The 24,274-nt window shown below is 45.4% G+C and overlaps 2 protein-coding genes and 2 pseudogenes across 2 annotated transcripts; 1 reads left to right on the top strand and 3 right to left on the bottom strand.

The window, feature by feature from the left end:
* Positions 1 to 1,899: 1,899 nt before the first annotated feature.
* Positions 1,900 to 2,883, bottom strand: LOC123084610 (disease resistance protein PIK6-NP-like). Its single transcript, XM_044506116.1, has one exon. The coding sequence runs from the start codon at positions 2,881 to 2,883 to the stop codon at positions 1,900 to 1,902; it is 984 nt and encodes a 327-aa protein (XP_044362051.1).
* A 93-nt stretch (positions 2,884 to 2,976) lies between these two features.
* LOC123084609 (disease resistance protein RGA5-like) lies at positions 2,977 to 9,938 on the top strand (annotated as a pseudogene).
* Positions 9,939 to 13,276: 3,338 nt separating this feature from the next.
* LOC123084608 (reticulon-like protein B10) lies at positions 13,277 to 14,132 on the bottom strand. Its single transcript, XM_044506115.1, has one exon. It carries the CDS (start codon positions 14,130 to 14,132, stop codon positions 13,665 to 13,667), a length of 468 nt encoding a protein of 155 aa, XP_044362050.1. The 3' UTR covers positions 13,277 to 13,664.
* Positions 14,133 to 15,171: 1,039 nt separating this feature from the next.
* Positions 15,172 to 19,326, bottom strand: LOC123084606 (probable disease resistance RPP8-like protein 2; annotated as a pseudogene).
* Between the last annotated feature and the right edge of the window lie 4,948 nt (positions 19,327 to 24,274).

The following is a 24,274-nucleotide window of genomic DNA, read 5'->3' as shown; positions in this document are numbered from 1 at the left end:
GAAACTCAAAGATACCATTGGGCCAGAGAAGGAAGAAATATATATACTCAACTCCACTTCCATAGAAGTAGTGCTTCAGTTATTTCCAAAGAGTAACCATGTATTCATTATCCGAAAGCTGCATACTCTGGTTCTGTCAAGAAACAAAGAATTACTCGTGAAACTAACCACGGAAAAGCATTTCAGAGCGAGACTAAGAAATGATCATGAAGTTAATTTTCCAGATGACGATAGAAGTCTTTTTCTGCTGAGACTACTGCACATACAAAAAAATTACTTGTCTGAGATGCTCTCTCCGAGACATGAAAAAGGAGTCAAGGATTTGTGTGGCAGAGAGAGCCTACAAAGAAAACCAGATGCTCGTCTTCTTGGCATTATTCCTTGTGGAACGATTTGTTCACAAATTAGCCCTTGAGCGTTCAGAAATAGTCAACCCTGAACCACTAGGTATGCTGAACTAAGATGTTCTATACTCGAACAAAGTATTTATAAGAAAATAAAGAACAAACACTACAAATAAATGATACAATCAACCGTAAGAACATAAAATGGCATCACCACATGTGGTTAATGAGTAGATGTTTGGTCCCTCCTCCTTTTTCCGGGCTTGGGACCGGCTATGCAACATGAAGTGTAACATCATATTAGCATAGGCAGAGTTACACCACCCCCACCCCCTTCCAACTGAAAAACACGTATATACAGACATCTGACCCCCAAAACCAAAACCCAAGAAACAAACTCAAATACACACACAACATAAATGGTACGAGAAGGCGAAGATCCTTTGTTTTTTGGAGTTTTTTTCTTCTCGAAGTAAACACTACTCGATTCCACAAAGCAACTAAACATTTTTTTTTTGTGATTTTCATTTCTACTTTGCTACAAAAGACAACAAAACCAACAAGCGAAGTTTTTTTTTTTGTGTGATTTTTTCTTTGCTGCAGAAGGCGATAAACTAAACAAACACTCTTTTTTGCTATTTTATTTTACATTTGTTACAAAAGACCTTTTTTTATTGTTTTCCAAATAAAGCAAACAAACCGAAATTTCTCTTGTTGTCCTTTACTTTTCTCCATGGTAGTTTATTAACACCGGATGCCAGCCTACATATATGAAATAAATGTCACTGAACGTATACGTGTATGGTTTGGAAAAATGCGGCGTGTAGACATGTAGTACATATATACTCCCTCCGTCCGAAAATACTTGTCATCAAAATGGATATACATCTCTTTTTATCCATTTTGATGACAATTATTTCTGGACGGTGGGAGTAGTAAAATACGCAGGGAGTGTACCTTGACGTAGGTGGAGATCCCATGCACAACTAGCTAGCTTAGCTCAGTCAGAACTGATCGGCATCTGTACGAAAGGAGATATTGCAAATTAACTGGCATGTGAAAAATATAAACATGCATGTGTTGCTCAACACTAATGGATAGTAGATATTTACCGCAAAGAACTGAAGTATGGGAGGGTCGGGAAGGATGTTAATCACATGCCTTGCCACTTCCACTGCCTTGTGGAGGTCCGCACGAGGGACGATAGCAGGATCATGCACTATATAGGCTTTAACTTTCTGAAGCAAAGGGAGGTTCACCAAGCTAGCAAAGTCAAACTCAAGATTGGATTCCTGCACAAAATTGATGCGGAACTCGAGGTGTTCAAGGCATGGCATATCTCCCTTCACAAACCGGCCGGGCGTTCCACTCGTAGTGAAAACCCTTAGCTTGGGGAAAGCACCTACAGCTCCCATGGCATTATGGTGGAGGCCGATTGGGGTGTTCAGCTTAAGAGTAACCAGCTCTGGAAACATTCCAAAGATCTGAAGATCTGGACCGTCCACGTGTACTTCTAAATTAGAGAGGCTTGGAAGAAGCAACGGATTAATCCTTGCTAGCAGCCCTGGTTGTCTGTACGACAAGTGCAGAACACGGACGCGTGGCGCACACACACGCATAGCATTTCCAGAGATGTCAGGTTCCCGATCCAGTCTGGGACTCTTGTGTTCGTGGCTTCAAGCCACAGACACTTCAGGCGACTTAGCTGACCAACACTCTGTGGGAGTTCTTGTAGTCTAACCTCAAGGAAGTCTAGTGTGTGTAAGAACTTTAGGTCCCCTATTTCCTTTGGGAGCTCATGGATATTCATCTGCGCTAGTGCAAGATACCTCAAGTGGACTAACTTCCCAAGATGTTCAAGTTGATTTGTGATGTCTATATAGGAATAATTGCCACCTGCTAGAGCTAGGACACGCAAAAATTTAAAGCACGAAAGCGATGGGTGACATTCATGGAAGCACATGGAATTAAATGTCCTTACTTGTGGCATAGGTGTATCAACCAGACGGTTTTTGTTTCCAACGGCCAGCCTACGAACATTGCGGTATACTGGATATGCTTGCTGCTCGTGACTATCCACTATAGTGAGAAAGTTTTCTTCCTTAGCCAATAGACGTATCATATCAAGGACCATATCATGGATAGAACAATGACTTATAATGCCATGGCGCAGAATCTCTGCTGGTTGCAACATGCTTTTGTTAACCAGCTCATTGAAATATCTCTCAGCGATCTCAAACAATCCCACCCCTTGTTCTTCTTGGACAAAACCTTCACCAACCCACCTCGATATCAAACTATCTTTTAGAATATATGCATCTTCTCGATATTGGCTCATATATAATAAACATGTCCTCAGATGACAAGGTAGAGCATAGTAGCTAAATAAAACTATCTTTCTCGTGTTATCGACATCTTCATTATCTTCATGCCCAAAACCAATTGAGTTGTATACCTTAGACCAAACCTCCACTGGTTTACCAACAAGCAAACTTGGTATTGTGATTATAGCCAAAGGTACGCCACCACATTTTTGCATGAGAAAGTGGTTTTATCTTGTATACTTCACCGGCTTTCGCACGCACGCACGCACGCACGCACGGACGGACGGACGGACGGACGGTTGACTGCTATGCTCGCGTAACAGTCTGAATGAATTCCAACATTCCCACGAGTCTACTGTTTCACTCTGTAATTTAAGAAAACAAATAACAATTGATATTTCCCCCTGCCACCCCAAGTTGGCTCGTGAGCGGTCCACCGGTTCGCTGCTTCGAGTCTGTTTTACTTTTCTCCATCTTTTTTGTTTCTTCACCGGTTTTCTCTGGGTTTTTTTTCTGGTTTTTTCGTTTTCTATGGTCTCTTTTCTTTTTTCTTCTCCAGTTTCATTTCCTTTGTTCTTGCCTTTGTTTTTTTGGTTTTATTATTCATTTTCGTTCTCCTCTGGTTTATTTTGTTTCTTTTTTCACTTTTCATTTTTTTGGTTTTCTTTATTTCTTTTGGCTTTCATTCCACATTTTTTTGTATATGTCAACAAACATTTTTCTACTATACGTTTAACTTTTTTCAGTACAAAATTAATATTTTTCTAACATGGTCAATATTTTTTTGTATAAAACTTTTAAACATTTTTCAAATGCTTGATTTACTTTTCCAAGATGAATTTTTTTGAATACATGGTCAATATTTTTCCTATACATTTGGAATTTTCTGAATGCTTGATTAACAATTTTAAAATGGAAACTTAACATTTTGAATACATTTTCAACATTTTTATACACACTTAACATTTTTCAAATGCTTGATTAATTTTTTTCTAGTACTTGTTCAACAATTTTTCAAATGCTTGATTAACATTTTTCAAATACATTATCAAAATTTTCACATTTTCTAATGCTTGTTTAACATTTTTCTATACACATTTAGCATTTCCCACATGCTTGATTAAAAATTTTCAAATACTTGTTCAAATTTTTTTCAATTGCTTGATCAACATTTTTTCAGATGTTTCGGTGGGAGGTAGAGGCAGAGAGATGGATGCCAGTTTCAATGTTTCTCTGAGCGCCATGAGACCCCTTCTTAAGAAGCTTGACATGATGCGCCAGGAGACTCAAGTGGTACCAGCAGATTGTTGAAAAGGTATCAAAATTTAGGATTTATGCCCAGGAGGTGGTTCGACGGTACGACAGATACCAGGTCCACTGTTGTAGCACCTCGGTGGCAAGTAGATTTTCGGCCATTGGGCCTATGATGCCAATGCCTCCACCGCCTTGTGAGAAAACTTGTTCCGGCCTAGTAATTGATGGTCGGGTGAGCAAGTTTATCAACTCCCAGCTAGCTATAATGATGAGAATCAGCAGCTCATGGTGGTGTCTATTCACGGATCTGGATGTCTTGGTAAAACAATGCTTGCCAAAGTGTTGTATAATAAATTGGGGAGGCAATTCCATTGTCGGGCTTTCATCCGGGTGTCCAAAAAGCCTGATATGAAAAGGCTTTTCCGCGACATGCTCTCACAAATCCAGCGAAAGCATCCCCAAGAAGCAAAGACGCTTCTGATGAACTTCACATTACTGCTGAAAATATCAGAAATTATCTACATGCCAAGAGGTACTTATTTTCCACATGCAAATAGTATGTACTAGTTGTATAGCATAGTATGTACTGCCTATTTTCCACATGGTCCAGAATCGCATGTAGATTTTTCACAAAAAAGGCAATGATGATATATAGTCAATTTCTGAAAAGATATTTCTCAGACAAGCTTTACAGTGAGCTGAAAAAGCTTGATAGTAAGCGTTATAGTACATACCTGTCCAGTCAACGGACATTAATTTTACTCTTCAAGTCAGCACTAACTTGATGCTTTTAGTAACATTTAACTTCAGGTTAATACCATAAGTCCTGGACATGTATGGACCAAAATTTACCGAAATAGGCTTGCGCCCCGCTATATTAATATAGCAACCACCTGATACAACCAGAAGTTCGACGCTGGGGCAAACAGCACAACCATGCCCAAAAGAAAAACAAGAGAAAAGCAAAATAAAGAAATGCCGGCAGCACCGGATGAACAAAAGCTGAAGCATCCCGCAACCATTGCGCCCACCGGAGATATCCACCAGGCTCCAATGCCATCGAGTCGCCGTGAACCAAGCAACACCTTCAGGAAGGACTGCGACGACGACGACGCTGCTGCCCAGACGAATCCTAGGATTTCTCCCGGTACACGGAGGGAAGCGGGGGAGAGGTACTCCCGACGCCCTTCAAGAAGGTTGATGGCGCCCGCAGGCGTCACCGCGTCGGTGCCGGGCGGACCCGAGAGGGATTTCGCCCTACCCCTCAAACCCACAACCCAGGACCAACCGGCGGCTCCACCACGCCAACCGCCCACCACCCTGCGCCACCACAATCACGAGGACACCACCGTCGCCGCTCCATCGAAGACACTGCGAGGCCGGCCGAACTAAACGAGACCACCGCCGATAGGGACCGGGAGCACCACAGCCACGTGGGAGGGGACAACCTCCACTGGCAGAAGCAGTAGTAGACCGGACGCAGGCGCGGGAGCACGCCGGACCCCCTGCCCAGCCGGGCCCAGAACGGGCCCGTTAAGCTCCTGCCGCCGCGTTGCAGCCGACGCAGCGCGGAGCCGCCAATCCCAACGACCGCATCCTGACAGCCCAGCCGGAGGAGACCCGCCGGAGGCCAGACCAGCCCGCCTGACCCAGATCGGACCCAAAAGGGCGCAGATCTGGGCCTGCAGGGCTCCGCCGGCCGACCCACGCCGTCGGCCGCCACCGCTGCCAAAGGACCGCGCCGCCGCCACATCTGCGCCCGATCTACATCGGAGCACCGCCCACCGAGGTGCACCATCGCCGGAAACCGCCGCCCGAGCCGGGGGACCGCGAGGGGAAGAGGAAGAGGGCCGCCACTGCCGGCCTCGCCACGGCGCTGCGCGGGCAACGCCCGGCCAAGCCAGCCGGCAGCAGCGGCGGGAGGAGGGGTGGGAGGAGGGGCCTGGGCGGCGAGGGGAGGGAGGGCCGCCCCGATCGCCCCGCTCGGGGGGGGGGGGGGGCGGCGCGGGGGGTACTGGGAGGGACTATGGTCCAAAATTTCATTCTTCCTAGCGTATCTAACTGTTGTTACTATTAGGCTGACGCATAAATGTGACATGTGTGCATTCTTGACATGCAGGTACCTAATCGTTGTTGATGATTTATGGGATACATCAGCATGGGATGTTATTAATCAGCTTTTCCCGAAGTGTAGTCAAGGAAGCAGAATAATAACAACTACACAGATCGAAGATGTTGCATTAGCATGTGGCTGGGATCACCCAGAACAAGTATTTGAGATGAAACCTTTGGATGATGATCACTCAAGGAAGCTATTCTTTGGCAGGATTTTTGGTTCTGAAAGTGACTGTCCTGAAGAATTGAAACAAGTTTCAAGCCAAATTGTAGAAATATGTGGTGGTTTGCCGCTAGCGACAATCAGCATTGCTAGTCTTTTAGCAAACCAGCATTGTGTATCAATGGATTTATTGACACACATACATGATTCGCTAATCTCCTGTTTGGCATCAAATTCCATTTCAGAAAGAACAAGACAAGTACTGAACCTCAGCTACAACAGCCTTCCTCATTACCTCAAGACATGCTTGCTCCAACTTGGTATGTACCCAGAGGGCTCCATAATCTTCAAAAATGACCTGGTCAGGCAATGGGTGGCTGAAGGGTTTCTTGCTGCAAGTGAAGGACAAAACATGGAGGAAGTTGCAGGAATGTATTTCGATGAACTTGTTGACAGAAGATTCATCCAACCTGTGTCTATCAACTTCAACAATGAGGTTGTGTCCTGCACAGTTCATGACGTGGTACATGATCTTATTGCACACAAGTCTGCAGAAGAGAATTTCATTGTGGTAGTAGATTATAATCGAAGGAATATGGCGCTTTCTCATAAGGTCATCAGAAATGCAAAATATGACAAGATACCAGCAAACATCAGAAAGTCACAAGTACGTTCACTTGGAGTTTTTGGAGTATCAGAGTGCATGCCTTGCATTGGAGAGTTCAAGCTTGTTCGTGTTCTGAACCTTCAGCTATATGGCCATCATAATGGTGACCAAGACCTGGCTATAGACCTCACTGGGATATCAGAACTTTTCCATCTGAGATATCTGAAGATTGTTTGTGATGTCTGCATAAAACTTCCAAACCGCATGAGAGGGCTGCAATGTTTGGAAACACTGTATGTTATGGATACACCAAGAGGCACTTATGTTCCATGGGAAATTATATATCTCACACGCTTGTTGCACCTCAGTCTTCCTCCTGACACAAATCTGCTGGATTGGTCTGTCGGTGACGATCTGAGCCTTTGCAGACCGAACCACCTGCAGCATCTTTGCATTTCTACACCGCTTTCTTCAGATTCCGACCATCTGAAGAGAAGCATGTATGCTCTAAATAATTTTAAGGTATGAACATGACAGCCTGAAAACTATAAAACTGGTGGCTCACGGATCCTCGGTTAGCTATGGTGATGTTTCCGAAGCAAGATTTAAGTGGGTTTTGGACAATCTTACCCACCATGTCCGGAGATTTGAGGTCTCACCTCACAGCCCCGTCATATTTTGTGATATGCATTTGTGGAACATCGAACTTGGCAACCTATGCATTCTGAAGATTGCAGTGGATGGACTGTCAGTAAATGATGTTGATATTCTTAGAGGGCTGCCTGCCCTCACTGCTCTGTCGTTGTATGTGAAGAAGTCACCTGGTATAAAGATAATATTTGGCATGGCTGCTGGATTCACAGCTCTCAAGTACTTGAAGCTGAGGTTCATGAGTGGAATGGCCTGGCTAAAATTTGAGGCGGACGCAATGCCTAATCTCTGGAAGCTCAGGCTCGTTTTCGATGCCATCCCCCGAATGGACCAACGACTTGATCTTTATTTGGACCGTGAGCAGTGGAAACAATATCAACATGGTACTGCATTAATCAGCATGGAGCATATGGCAGGCCTTGGAGAGGTCTCTGCAAAATTTGGGGGTGCACCTGCTGATCTAGATTATGTCTCGAGGATTGGCGTAGTTAGTAATCATCCGAGCGATCCTATAATTGACGTGCAACTGGTGGATTCTGGTACCCATGGTGATAAAAGGTAGTGCCAACGCCGAGCTACATGGTTGTTCATGTTCTTCTACGTACTGAACCTAAATTAACTGTCCATGCTCTGACGAAGCTATCCAAATGGTTGTTGTAATCTGCAGGATATCAGCAAGGTCACCGGAGTCCACTTCCTGCTCGCTGCATGTTCCAGGTATATATACTTTTCTAACAGAGACAATTTGCCATCAGGCTTCAGGTGATAAGTTATTACCCATCAATTAATTTGTCGACTTTTGTCAGGAGCGGGAGCTGGTGGAGAGGTGTCATGGAGCAATATCATTGGTGTGATAGGTCGTGACCTCTTCATCTCTTGCCTCCACCGCCTCTCCAGGTCCGAATACGGCGCCATTGCCTCCCTGAACCGTGACTTCAACTCGGTGGTTCGCAACGGGGACATATATCGCCTCCGTCGCAAGAATGGGGTGGCGGAACACTGGCTCTACCTCTATTTCGGTAGTCCCCTGCAGTGGGAGGCTTATGACCCGTCCACTGGGCGCTGGATCCAAGTGCCCAACATGCCACCGGCTGAAAGCACAATCTGGGAGGCGCTCGCTGTAGGAACCAAGCTACTGGTGTTTGCGAACCGAAGGGTTGCCTTGAGATATAGCATCCTTACCAATTCATGGACATGGCTGGGTCATGCTGATGCGATGAACACCCCGCGGTCCTGCTTTGGGTCAGCAAGTGTCGGTGAAAAGGCGTATGTCGCGGGAGGCACTGATTCTTCTTATAGAGAATTGAGCTCCGCAGAGATGTATGAGTCCGAGACACATACTTGGGCACCCCTTCCCAGCATGAATAGGTCTAGGTACAAATGCTCTGGCGCGTTCATGGATGGCAAGTTCTATGTGATCGGTGGTCTTACCCGTAGCCGCGAGCTCTTGACATGCTGTGAGGAGTATGACCTGAACCGGCGGTCATGGAGGGTCATAGATAACATGTCTCAGGGGCTCAACGAGACAAAGCTGGTAGCGCCTCCGCTCATTGCAGTTGTCAACAATGAGCTTTATGCTGCTGATTACAGCGAGAATAATGAATTGACAGCTGGACAGCAAGTGGATCACTCTTGGAAAATTGCCTGTACATTCTAAGGACAAAGATGGCTGCTGGGACATGGGTTTCCAAGCGTGTGGTGACCGGCTGATTGTTATTGGGCCTCCAATCATTTCTACTGATGAAAGGGTGGTTGAGCTTCATTCATGGACCCCGGATGGGCAACCGCCTGTGTGGAATTTGTTTGCCACAAGGCCATTCACGGGCTACAGGATTCTGTGCGCAGTGATGGGGTGCTGAGTGTCCACGGAATAAAATACTGAATGCCGGTTTCAGACCTTAGCTTGTATTAACTGGACATCTATCTATCTGTTGTACTTGTGTTTTCCTTACCAATCCATTTCTACATTTGCATTCAGATCAACAGCTCGTGTTCTCCACATGGCTTTTCACTGTTGATGATTCAACTTTGGCTGCAACAAAGGCATGTCTTCTCTATTATCAATCAGGTGCGTACCTTATACACTGTAGTTTTTTTTTTACCCAGTTTGCTCCTTGATATGCCTTTATTCAGTTGTGTTATCACCTTCTGGATGGTACTGACACTGTGTTTCTGTTTATATTTCCATGCGGTGGCTGCTGGAACGTCTGCTTGTGCCCCATTCTCAAGTCTGCTGGAGTGTCCTGTGAGCACTGATGCTACAAAAAGAGAAGACATGTATGAGTTTGGAGAGAGAGTGACAATTTGGTTTTTTCAGTTGCTAGCTAGCTGTGATTTCTTGTTTCAATTTGGATTCCAGAAATGTAACTGTCTCTTACTATGACCCAACTTTATCTCTACCGTAGCATGCTACTGTCAGTTATTTTTGAGCATCAAATTCAATCTGTATCTTGTGTTCTTTTCTGTTCAAAATTTCTCAAATTCTGAATAAATAAAATTATTTGGAAAGAAGCACATGAGTATCATTTCGTATTCACTCAGATGAATATGATCGAATATATTCTCAAAATGGTAGCGTGGATTTCATCTTACACGCACAGTGGCGATGTGTCACAAGACTCACAAGCATGCAATGTGACACTACTATCCCAACTACTGTAAATTGTTCAAATTGCCTGCTATGTGCAAATATCCTGTAGCTAAGAGAGATGGGCGATGGAGAATCGACAATTTTGCAGGCTGTTCTCAGGATTGAATGGCCCAGACTCACAAGCATACAACGTGCGTGATGATTCAACTTTGGCTGGAACAAAGTTACGTCTTCTCTAATATCAATCAGGTGCGCACCTCGTACACTGTTGTATTTTTTATTGGCAATGATATGTGATTTTGTTCAGTTGTGTGATCATCTTCTGAAGGTAAAACTGATATTACTTGTGATGGTCAATTTGTGGGTTTGTTTGACTGACACCGTCTATCTGTTCGTATTTCCTTGCAGTGCCTCATTCTCAAGTCTGCTGGAGGGTCCTGTGAGCATTGATGCTACAAAAAGAGAACCATTTATGAGAAGATGGCACACGGGTAATAAGTAATAACAAATTCCAACTGCCTTCAATTCTTGCAATGCACCTTGCATTGAATTAAACCACTCCTTTCACCGCGGAAGAATATTTTTCGATTGGAAATCCCGGCAATGGCGCAAGCAGGCCAAGAACTGGAAGCTATATTAATAGAACTGAGGTGGCCGTATGCATCGCTCTAATGCAGAGGCCGGAGTTCTCCCCCTTTTCAAAAAAAAAATCTTAATAGAACTGAGGTGAAGTTAGGAAGTGTGCCTTCGGGTGATATTCGGAAGCCGGTGGATTATAGTGTTTTTATAGCTAGAGGAGAAGTCTGGCAGTGTGCCTTCGGGTGGAGAATCCAAAGCTGGCAAATTTTGATTCTGAGGCTATCGGGGAGTTTCCATGATATGAGAATTGGGTTGATTTAGAAATGAGAAAGAAGATAGTTGTGCAAAGTTTAGCTTCTTTAAGTAGAGCAGTAGACCTAATTATGTTTCCCTGGTACTAGAACTATACCCAAATGTAGTTTCTGCTGCAGAAACTGTGGTCACTTGCTTCTTTTTGCACCCTTTTTCTGAATATCTGTGGTTAAGTACATAGGTATTATTCAGGTTGCTCCTGTTTCTTTTGAAGATGTATAGTTGACATGTGGAGTTTGCTGGAGACGTTAGAAATTTGATTGATGTTGGAGAAGTTGCTCCAGTTTGGACTATTAGGTACCTGTAATATACAATGTGGTATCCGTTTCTAATGGTGGATTGGACTGGATTGGATCCTCAGGTGGTGCTGGGTGTGCTAGACACACTGCTACGGCTATGGGTTCTGTCTCCTCAAGATGATGAAGTGCTTCCAACAAGTTCATCGTCTCTGTGCTTTTGCTTCTAGCACAAGAGTTGTTTGTGTTCATATGCCTGTCAATTTGGTGGGCTTTCTGCCGTAATGGAGTCCCAGTCGACTATCACATGCCTTAATTTCACAGAACTTTTACCATGGTCCTCCATTCAGTTACAGAGTTTTCTTTTTCTTTTTCATTCTGCCTCCCTTTTGGTTTACAATTGGATGAAACTGCTGCACAACCAATATTTCTGAACTAGAAATTGGCACATCATGAGGATGTGAGTACCCCTGATGTCAGTAATCGAGTTCAAGTTGAGTTACTTAATTTCTCTGTCATACGTAGCGCATTTTGCCGTCAGTTGATTTCGATCTTTCATACACCTATTTTTTTTTATTGATATAAAGCACAGAGAAACCTGACGATGTAGAGATATGTAGCTCACGCTCACTGCATCACGTCACAGAGAAACCTGAAACCTGAAGCTACAGAAGTATTCAGAGTTGAGAAAACAGAGCAAAAGCAGAGGAAAGCACAATTGCAGCCTGCATCTACATGTATCAGTTCTGATTGTCCCTAGGTGCTCCAGGCCCTTGTCTCAAAAGACAGACAAAATTAACAACATTATCATCAAGGGATCTCCTATAAGTAAGCTTCACAACTCAACTACATGAGAAGATGGCACACAGGTAATAACAAATTCCAGCTGTCTTAGGTTCTTTCAATGCTATCTTAGTGATGTAGCTAGCAGATCTGAGGTGAAGTTAGGAAGTACTCCCTCCGTCCCAAAATTCTTGTCTTACATTTGTCCAAATACGGATGTATCAAGTCACGTTTTAGTATTAGGTACATCCGTATCTAGACAAATCTAAGAGAAGAATTTTGGGACGGAGGGAGTAGTAATATTCATGAGTTAATAAATCTATTCGATCAGGTGATAATAGGAAGCCGATGGATATAGTGTTTTTTATAGCTAGACTAGAAGTCTGGCAGTGTGCCTCCGGGTGGAGAATCAAAGATTGGAAATTTTGATTCTGAGACTAGGGGTGGTGAATAGGGTGCGTTTAGAAATGAGGATGAAGATAGGGTGGGAAATTTTGATTCTGAGACTATTGGGATGAGGCCTTCTAAAAATTAGTAGAGCAGACTCCTCTCCTCCAGCGACTTCCATCTTCTTCCTCCTGAGCAGAGGACCAAGGAAGACGCTGCCCCCTCACACTAATGGCAGATTTCATCCTCTCTCTTTTTTGGAGCAAATAGTGCTCCGAGCGAGAACCAAGACGACCACCAACTGAATCTCGAAGGCATCAGGAACCCTAGCTTGAGCTACAGATCGAAAACTTACAGAGAACAAGCTGCGACGACTCCACTCCAGCCCAAGGACGGGACGGCGCCGGCGTTGGGTGACCACCGCACCACCGCCCAACCGCAGAAACATTGGCTCGCCGTCTCTCCGGCACATCTTTCTCTCACGCCTCCTCTGTTCCGGAGAGACGCCCACGGCCCAGTGCCATGTGTGCTCGCGTGAATGCCCGCACTGATCGGACGGCCACCAAAATTCGGTTGCGATTAGAGTCATTTTTTTTCAAGCGGCTGATTCTGCTCTAGCAAATCCTTTTTTTAATGTGTATGCACAGATGTAATTTTTGTTCTAGCACATGGTAAAATTCCTCGAGTTAAATAAATCTATTCAAGTGATAAGCAATACGGAAGCTGAATATTTGTGATAATATTTGTGGAGTGTGCACACTGAATATTTGTGATAATATTTGTGGAGTGTGCATACTGAATATTTGTGATAAGTGATACGGTCCTATTTCTTTTAATGATGTAGTACTATGTAGTTTTTTTTTTTTGACTGGAAGTACTAGTACTATGTAGTTGAGCTGTGATGTTTAGCTACTTTAAGTAGATACGGTCCTCTTATCTGCCCGTAGAAGTAGACCCAAACTATGTTCCTCGTAAAAACTGTGGACCACCTGTGGTAGGCAATCCAAACTATTCAAAAAGAAACTGTATACCGCGTTTTCCTTTTGCACCCTGTTTCTATATACTATTCCCTCCGTTCGGAATTACTTATCTCGAAAATGAATGTATCTAGAACTAAAATACGTCTAGATACATCCATTTTCGCGACAAGTAATTTCGAACGGAGGGAGTAGAAGTCACATTGCAGGTGGGGTGGGAATAAGTGGGATTAAGAATCCCATCCCACTTAAATTGCATTAGTGGATTCCCACTGGACGGGCAGAATATTAAGTGGGCTAACCCCCCTATTAGCCCATTGGAACCCATCCAAACCCCACTTGTTACGAGAGGGATAGAGCAAACCGCCCGAACACACAGATTCCAGTTCCTGCTATGAAAAGGGTGGGGAGGTCGCGCGCGAGGCCGCCGGGCAGGGCGGCAGCGGCGAGGCAGGCGAAGACGCGCCCGGAGCCGGGTTGGCCCTGCGCGACGCGGCGGAAGGCGGAGGCGAGGCGGGCGAGGCCGGAGCGGACCAGCGCGACGAGCTCGTCGGCCGCCGGCTGCAGGTCGGGGATGGACGGGGCGGGGCGGCCGAGGAGGCGCGCGGCCCTGGACCATGCGTAGAGCACCACCAGCAGGAGGAGCAGCACGTCGGCAGCCAGTGAGACGGCCGTGTATCCGGAGGCGCGGTTGAAGAGGATCCAGGAGGCGACGGTGGCCGCTAGCAGCAGCGCGGTCAGGTCCGCCCGGCCTCGCCGCCACAGCACCACGTCCGCCACTGCGAATGATCGATCGATTGGTTGATTCATTCATTCATTCAAGTTTGAATTGCTATGACTCGGTTGCTTGCTAGCTGATACATGGATGAGGCGGAGAAGATAAGAGGAGGAGCATGAGATTACCGACCGAATTCTCTGGCTTGGTGATGGCGGCGGCGATCCATGTGCATGTCCATGGATGATTCGAGGCAGGCCGAGAGGAGAGGGTTTGGTACTGGCCGGGTTGGAATTTGTTTGATGAATGATCAAAGGAGGGAGGCGTGCAATTCACTTTCCCAAATGCTGCAAATTGCAATTTTTCTCAGTTATGCATATGATGTATCTGTTAAGTGGGATCCCACTTATTCCCACCTAATATGCGCTAGTTTTGATGGGACGTCCACTACTTTTCCATCAAGCCGTGTTGGGACTAGGTGGATCAAGGTGGGATTCCCAGGAACAGTCCCACTTGCAGCGTTAGTTACGTACCTCCCAGTCCACTCGATTAGGCTGGTCATAGTGGGGAGTAACTTAGACTAGTAACATGCATATGTTACTAGTCTATGTTACTACCTTCATAGTGGGTAGTAACATATGGATGGTAACATGCAAGCCTTCATTAATTGATATATAGACTCATTTTACCTTGGGGTGTATTATGTTACAGTAACATATTATGTTACCACAAGCATCTCTTTTCTCATTAACTCCATGCCACATAAGCAATTTTTTCTTGGGATGTGCTATGTTACTACCTAAGTTACTCCCACTATGGCTAGCCTTAGGTAGTAACTTAACACATTCCAATACAATTTTGCTTATGTGGCAAGTATTTAATGAGGAAAGAGGTGTTTGTGGTAACATAATATATGTTACTGTAACATAGCGTTTCCCGAGTCAAAATGAGTCTATGAGCTAATAAATGAAACAATCTATGACACTACTACTATATTATTTTGCACTACGAAGGTAGTAAGTTAGACTAGTGTCATATGCATGACACTAGTCTAAGTTACTCCTAAGTTTTTGCCCATTATGACCAGCCTTATATCCATTGTGCCGATATAGTGACGGATAGATAAATTTACACTTAGATACCCGCTATCCCTTGTTTTGATATAATGACTGACACGGTTGGGAAGCATATCAATTGCACGCTCCACCGTTTCCTCAGCCTTCTTGTGGTCCACATGACGGGCATATAATGAGACCACGACATTCTGAAGCAAAGGGAGGTTCCTTAGGCTAGCAAAGTCAAAGTCAAAGCTAATGCCATCATCATTGGACTGTGCTATTACGCTGAACTCGAGAGATTCAAGGAACGGCATATCTCCCTCTTGAAACGAGCCAAGCGTTCCTAGTGTCTTGAAGAACCTCAGCTTGGGGAAAGCACCTGCACCGCCCATGGTGCCATGCGGGAGAACTGACGACATGCGCAGCTCGAGGGAAATAAGCTCTCGAAAACTTCCAAAGACCTCCAGTTCTGAACTGAATACACACAGTTTTAAATGGGATAGGTTCGGAAGAAGCCTGGTATTGATCCTTGCCACCAGCCCAGGTTCTTCGTAGGCCATGTGTAGAACACGGATTTGTGGAGAAAGGGCATACTGTTCCCAAAGGATCTCATCATAAATGGAATCTCTCCACCCGTAAATGGTATCAATGTCTATGACTTGGATCTTGCTGAGTTTGGCTACAGACTCAAACCAGCTATTCCTTTTGCTACCATCACCATATAAATATATAGTTCTAGAAATGCGGAGCTTCCTCAACATTGTCAACTTGCCCAACTCTGTAAAAGTTGGAGTCCTCACCAACTTCTCTTAGGCATAGCTCTTCCAGAGAAGTCAAATTCCCGATCCAGCATGGCACTACAATGTTTGTTTCGCAGATGTTCAAGCACTTGAGTTGACTTAGTCGGTCAATACTCTCTGGAAGTTCCGTTATTCTATTTTCACCCAAGTCCAATACCAGCAAGAACTTCAGATGCCCTATGCCCTTTGGGAGCTCACTAATACCAATGCTCCCTAGTTTGAGGTGCCTCAAGTGAACTAACTTTTCAACATGCTCAGGATGATTAAACCTGTGCCAATACCAGGGGCCTTCCAAAGCTAGGACGCGCAAAACTTCAAAACATGAAAGTGATGGCAACATCTCTGCATTGCACATGGCATTAAGTGACCTTGCTTGTAATGTTGACGTGCTAGCCAGAGGTTGGACTATCTTGAATAGCTAGCCTACGAGCATTGCAATGTGAAGTTGCATATTGCTCGTTACTATCCAAAGCAGTAACAAACTTTTCTTCCTTGGACAATAAACATATCATATACAGCATCATGTCATGGACATGACACCCAGTTATGATGCCATCATATATTTCCCAGCGACGCCTCGTCCGCTCTACCGGCATTATCATGCTTTTGTTCACCAACTCGTTGAAGTTTGATACCTAATAGAAACTACCAAAAAAATTAGTACAAAAAAAAGTTCATGCATCAATCCATGCATTAATACATACATACATTCATACATCCATGCATCCACCAATCCTTGCATCCATCAATCCTTAAATCCATATAAAAATCCATGCATCCATACATACAGTCATGCATAAATACAAGACCGGGGAGGGGGGATGCAGCTCACCAAGAGGGGGATGTGGTGCCGGCGGGGTTGGGGGTTCGCCGCTGGGGTTGGGGAGGGGGCGCCGATGGAGTCGGGTGGGGGGGGGGCAGTGGGGTCGGGGGGGCGCCGACGGAGTCGGGTGGGGGGGGGGGGGGCAGTGGGGTCGGGGGGCGCCGGTGCAGAGTGCGCCGGCCGGGGCGTGGTGGGCGTCGGTGGGGTGTGGTGTGGGGCGCCGCTGACAAAGAGAGAGAAGTGTGAGAGAGAAAGAAAAGCCCGCGCGGGGGGTTAAGTGTTCGCCGACCTTTACCGAGCGTCTATCGGTGCGGCTCTCGGTAAAGGTACGAGACCTAAATCTAGGTTTTTACACCTTTTTTGAGAGAAACGCTCGGGAAAGGATAAAGCACACTCGGAAATGGCAAAACATACCAAGAGAGGCATTCGGAAATGACACTCCTCCTCATCCAATCAAGGTGTAGGCATGCCACAAGGACATGACAAATGATTCCCCATGCCGCTACCCGGCATGATTTCATGTGCCACCTTGCTGATCTGCAATTCCTAGCATGAAACCCTAGCAGAGCAATAAATTTATTGAATATCTCGCGAGTCCCAGAAAAATGCGAGGACGTGGCACGTGCCATGCGGTTGCCCCCTCTTGGAGCACGAGAATTTTCGAGGCCAGAGGAGAAACAGGACCAACACTTCCTGCACAAACCAGACACGTTCCCTCTTGATACCCAGATACTAGCTCGGAGACGCTGCGGTTTACAAGCGGCCTTAGGGGAGGCTTACTCGAAATGCATCCAAACTTTTACCACACCATACAGAGGCCCTGTGATGACACCGTGCCAGATCCCGAGCAATCCTACCATCGTACGATTTTCTGAGGATTTCAACGGTTGCATCAGGCATGACCCCGAGGTACTTTTGGTAACCCGCTGGTAGGGCATGCCCCTCCCTCATCCAATCAAGGCGTAGGCATGCCACAAGGACATCACAAATGATTCCCCATGCCGCTATCCGGCATGATTTCATGTGCCACCTTGTTGATCTGCAATTCTCGGCGATGAAACCCTAGCAGAGCAATAAATTTCTCAAATATTGCGCGCGTCCTCAAAAAATGCGAGGTCGTGGCACGTGCCATGCGGTTGCCGCCTCTTAGAGCACGAGAAGTTTCGAGGCCAATGGAGCAACAGGACCAGCACTTCCTGCACAAACCAGACATGTTCCCTCTCGATACCCAGATACTAGCTCGAAGACAATGCGGTTTACAAGCGGCCTCAGGGGAGGCTTACTCGAAACGCGTCCAAACTTTTACCACACCCTACAGAGGCCCTGTGATGACACCGTGCCAGATCCCGAGCAATCCTACCATCGTACGATTTTCCGAGGATTTCAACGGTTGCATTAGGAATGACACCGAGGTACTTTTGGTAATCCGGTGGCAGGGCATGCCCCTCCCTTGTCTATGCAAGGCGTAGGCATGCCACAAGGACATCACAAATGATTCCCCATGCCGCTACCCGACATGATTTGATGTGCCACCTTGCTGATCTGCAATTCCCGACGATGAAACCCTAGCAGAGCAATAAATTTCTCTAATATTGCGCGCCCCCGAAAAATTCGAGGCCGTGGCACGTGCCATGCGGCTGCCCCCTCTTAGAGCACTACAATTTTCGAGGCCAACGGAGCAACAGGACCAACACTTCCTGCACAAACCGGACACGTTCCCTCCCAAGCAATCCTACCATCGACATCACAAATAGTCCATCTCCTTAACAAGGGTGTGTAATGAATACCGAAGCTTACTGCATCTGGACTATCCCACTGTTTATATTTAAACAGGTCTTGTTGCTTGTCTGTAGGCGAGGTGGGACTAAACTTTGATGGTGGCCTTATCTTTACGGGGAGCAACTCTCGGGAACTGCTCGTTTACCGAGAGCCACTCTTGGGTAGCCGAGTATAGCTCCGAAAAAATACATCAGCCATTCATGCTCTCCACTTGAAGAATATACATGATGAATACATATGATAAATCATACTCATCCTGCATATCCTTCAAATGGAGTGCAAGGAAGACCCACGCTTGTAACAATCTAATAGATGAAGGTATTTAAGTAGGTGCATGACTTGTTCGGGGGGAGGGGGGGGGGGGGGGCGAGGTGGGACTAAACTTTGATGGTGGCCTTATCTTTATCGAGAGACAATCTCGGCAACTGCTCGTTTACCGAGAACCGTTTGATGCTAACTGACGGAGCCGTCTGGTGCGAACGGACATGCCACGTGGCTCCTCTTTGCCGTGCGCGGCTCTCGACGTCTGCGCCGTTTGCCGTTCGGTGCTTGTTCGCCGTGAGCCAGTGAAGGCAAAGTAAGCAGTTGCCGTGAGGCCAGGTTTGCCGAGTATGGCTCTCGGCGTCGTTTAATTTGCCGAGTGCCCGCGTTTTGATTCTCATCGAAGACGCGCACACCCGTCGTATACGAAAATCCTCCAGTAGTGGATGAACTTGACGTCCTTACGAGTCCGGCGCCGAAGCTTGTACCGGCTGCCCAGCAAAGCACCCAGCTTGGCCATGATGGGTCCCAAGGCCCCCGTGGCAGCGGTCACAGGAGCTTCCTCCATGGCTTAGCTAGGCCGTATGCACTAGACTGGAGTGCCTCCTCTGAAGAATATCCCTGCTCTCTTTCTCTCTTTCTACGTGTGTTTGTGTGTGCGGGCGCGTGTCGGAGAAGGCGCCAGTCCAGCAGACGACCTTGTGAGTTGCGTATGGTCTAGTACAGAATAGATTAACTTAACCCAGAATACAAGGAGGTGAGAGAGCTTGTTAAAACGGGCTTTGATCCCAACCAATAAGAAAACGGAGCTTTCTCTTCATGATCTGGCAAAGCAAGAGTAAGTGGTGATAGATAGTGCAATGTGACAGATGTTGGTGTTAATCTTGTTGTTTAGGAGTTTATTGTGTTTTATTTCCGTTTGAGTTTGTTAAGTCTAAGTATAGTACAGAGATGCATGGCATCATGGTGAAGTGGACAGATGGATTAGCAGAGGTGAGACCTGATCGTCAGTCAAGTGGACCAGGAGTTGTGAGTACATGCAAGTACTAGTTAGATTTAGTCAAGAACCAACTTAGTGGTCGTTCTGTTAATGTGAAGCTGCATGCACCCGTGTATTGTGGAGTCCCAGTAGCCAAGTCGTGATTAGATGGACGTGGAGCTAGAGAAGCGGATCGTGGTGCCGTTGTGGACTAGCTCCTTCGTGGCAGTGACTCAACGTGTGTGCGTGTGGGTAGTGGTGAGTAGAAATCGAAGCAAGCCGGTGTGTGGCTTGGCCGGTGCGTTTGCTCCCCTTTAAAAGGAGTTGTAATCATGTTTGATCAAGCAAAAGGAACAAGAGAAAAAAAGGCCGAAGTGGGTTGCCACCAAAAGCTCTGTGTGTTCTTGTGTGCTGTGTGTGTGCCCGCGTGTGTTCATCTCCTATCCTGGGCAGTGATAACAACCGAGAAGAATAGTTGTGCTTCTTTTGATTTTCTAATGAATAGCCAGTCCCACAAGCGATCTCAAAGATCTGCACCAAATTTATAAACAAACAAAAGCCAGAAGACACGGATAGTTGCCTAATTTCTTGTGCCCTCAGAAGGAAAGCCTTTATTTATTTTTCTTCTTTTCCTTTTTATATTCGAAAGGTTTTTACTTGTACTTTCTTTTCCTTTTTTAAGCACTAACTTACTCTCAGTGGCTATCACTGTCCTTGAATATATATAAATAAATATCACGCAAAGAAAGGAACAGGTTGCTCTCCGTTCCTTGATAAAAGAAGAACAAGATTAATTTTCTTTTGTGTCTTTGGTGTTTGACATGGTTTGGCATACTTATTCCAAGAATAGGATGTCAGTGGATCCTTTCCTTAAGAAACGAGCAAAGCCTCATTATATTAATGGATAAGTATATTTTTCGTCCCTCAACTATATCGAAAGTATAGGAATGGTCCCTCAACTTCAAAACGAGTATAACATTGTCCCTGAACTTTTCAAAACGGATAACTTTAGTCCCTGATACCGCTTTAGATGGTTTTACTTATGAAATGGCATGGTTTTGACCCATTCGGATGGTTTCGTTAATACCACGCAGTCAACCGTCTACTGCAGCAAAAACTATCAAAAACATAGGAGAGCTAAAAACGCGAGCTATTGATCTACAACATAATTTGCAAATACTATCAGAACTAAGTTCATGATAAATTAGGTTCAGTTAATCTTCCACTTAGATAGACATCCCTCAAGTCATCTAAATGATACGTTATCCAAATCAACTAAACCATATCCGATCATCGCGTGAGATGGAGTAGTCTTCGATGGTGAACATCTCTATGTTAATCATGTTTACTATATGATTCTCGTTTGACCTTTCTGTCTCCGGTGCTCCGAGGCCATGTCTGTACATGCCAGGCTCATCAAGTTTAACCTGAGTATTCCGCATGTGCAAAACTGTCTTGCACCAGTTGCATGTGAACGTAGAGTCTACCACACCCGATCATCACGTGGTGTCTCAACACGACAAACTGTGGCAACGGTGCATACTCAGGAAGAACACTTATACCTTGAAATCTTAGTTAAGGGATCATCTTATAATGCTACGCCGTACTAAGTAACACAAGATGCAAAAAAAAGATAAACATCACATGCAATCAAAATATGTGAGATGATATAACCATCATCATCTTGTGCTTTTGATCTCCATCTCCAAAGCATCGTCATGATCTCCACCGTCACCGGCTCGACACCTTGATCTTCATCGTTGCGTCGTGGTCGTCTCGCCAATTATTGCTTCTACAACTATCGCTAACGCATAGTGATAAAGTAAAGCAATTACATGATATTTGCCGATAACTTTTACAAAACATGATCATCTCATACAATAACGTATATCACATCATGTCTTGACCATATCACATCACAACATGCCCTGCAAAAACAAGTTAGACATCCTCTACTTTCTTGTTGCAAGTTTTATGTGGTTGCTACGGGCTTGTAGCAAGAACCGTTCTTACCTACGCATCAAAGCCACAACGGTGTTTCTCAAGTTTGTTGTTTTAACCTTTTTCAAGGACCGGCCGTAGTCAAATTTGATTCAACTAAAGTAGAAGAAATAGCACCCGCCAGCCATCTTTATGCAAAAATAGTTGCATGTCTGTCGGTGGAACCGGTCTCATGTGCGTGGACATGTAAGGTTAGTCCGGGCCGCTTTGTCCAACAATACCACCGAATCAAAATAAGACGTTGCTGGTAAGCAGTATAACTATCACCGCCCACAACTCTTTGTGTTTTACTCGCGCATGTCATCTACGCATAGACTTGGCCCGGATGCCACTATTGGAAAACGTAGCATACAGTTTCAAAAAATTTCCTACGCTCACGCAAGACCTATCTAGGAGATGCATGGCAACGAGGGGGAGAGTGTGTCTATGTACACTTGTAGAACGAAAGCGGAAGCATTTGACAACGCGGTTGATGTAGTTGAACTTCTTCTAACTCCAACCGATCAAGTACCGAACGTACGGCACCTGCGAGTTCTGCACACGTTCAGCTCGGTGACGTTCCTTGCCTTCTTGATCCAGCAAGGTGTCGAGGTAGTAGATGAGTTCCGTCAGCACGACGACCTGGTGATGGTGATGGTGAAGTGATCCGCGCAGGGCTTCGCCTAAACACCACAAGAATATATCCGGGGGTGTAAACTGTGGAGGGGGCGCCGCACATGGCTAACAATTGATGTTGTGTGTTCTAGGCGCCCCCCTTCCCTCATATATATATAGGTGGGAGGGGAGGAGAGGCAGCCAGGGGGCGCCCCAAGTAGGATCCAAATCCTACTTGGGGTTTCCCCAAGTGCCCCCCCCCCCTTTCCTCTTTCCACCGGAGAATAAAGGAAGGGGGAAGAGAGAAAGGAAGGGGGTGAACCCCCTTTGTTCCTTCTCCAATTCAGCCACATGCCAAGGGAGGGGGGCGCTACCCCTTGTGGGCTGGTGTGCTCCCCTCTAATGGCCCATATGGACCATATACCTCCACCCTGAGGTTCCGGTAACCCATCCGGTACTCCGATAAATACCCGATACATTCTGAAACAAATTTCGGTGTCCGAATACCATCATCCTACATATCAATCTTTACCTCTCGTCCATTTCGAGACTCCTCGTCATGTCCGTGATCTCATCCGGGACTCCGAACAACATTCGGTCACCAAATCACATAACTCATATAATACAATATCATCATCGAACGTTAAGCGTGCGGACCCTATAGGTTCGAGAACTATGTAGACATGACTGTGACTCCTCTCCGGCGAATAACCAATAGTGGAAGCTGGATGCTCATATTGGCTCCTACATATTCTACGAAGATCTTTATCGGTCGAACCATTAGGACAACATACGTAATTCCCTTTGTCTATCGGTATGTTATTTGCCCGAGATTTGATCGTTGGTATCTACATACCCAGTTCAATCTCGTTACTGGCTAGTCTCTTTACGCGTTCCGTAATACATCAACCTGCAACTAACTCATTAGTCACTTTGCTTGCAAAGCTCTTAGTGATGTGTATTACCGAGAGGCCCCAGAGATACCTCTCCGATACTCTGAGTGACAAATCCTAATCTCGATCTATGGCAACCCAACAGACACCTTCAGAGATACCTGTAGAGCATCTTTACAATCAATAGTTAAGTTGTGACGTTTCATAGAACACAAGGCATTCCTCTGGTATCCGGGAGTTTCATAATCTCATAGTCAAAGGAATATGTATTTGACACGAAGAAAGAAATAGCAATAAAACTGAATGATCAATATGCTATGCTAACGGATGGGTCTTGTCCATCACATCATTCTCCTAGTGATGTGATCCCGTTCATCAAATGACAACACATGTCCATGGTTAGGAAACCTTAACAATCTTTGATAATCGAGCTAGTCAAGTAGAGGCTCACTAGGGACATAGTGTTTGTCTATGTATTCACACAAGTATTTAGGTTTCCAATCAATACAATTCTAGCATGAATAACAAACATTTATCATGAATAAGGAAATATAAAATAAGAACTTTATTATTGCCTCTAGGGCATATTTCCTTCATAGTTACCGTACAAGTTTCTCGCGGGTTGCATTATTGCAAAACTCCCTCATGGATGGAAGAACTTTGCTACTTCCCTCAAGCACTTGAGACGTGAATTCTCTGTTGAGGATGTCATCGGCCATCTAAGTGTTGAGCAGAACTCGAGAGCAAAGGACTCACACGTGAAAGGGGCAGAGGGTTCTTCTAGCACCAATGTGGTGCAGAAGAACTTCCACAAGTTCGAGGGGCAGAACTCTGTACAATAGAATACTACCTTTAAGAAGAAGGGTAAGAAGAAAGACAAGAAGAGAGATGGTTGCTTTAACAAGTACAAGAAGTCAGGATAGGACTCCAAGTCTGCTAATGTCACTTTGAGCAACAATGATGCTACATTCTTTGAGGATATTTTCCCTATGAGAGATATACAAAGCACTTCTAGACTGCAATTTGATGAGACTCCTGAACCAACCATT

Source organism: Triticum aestivum, chromosome 4A (assembly GCF_018294505.1).
Source record: "Triticum aestivum cultivar Chinese Spring chromosome 4A, IWGSC CS RefSeq v2.1, whole genome shotgun sequence".
NCBI lineage: Eukaryota > Viridiplantae > Streptophyta > Magnoliopsida > Poales > Poaceae > Triticum > Triticum aestivum.
This window is presented reverse-complemented; position numbering and strand designations above follow the sequence as displayed.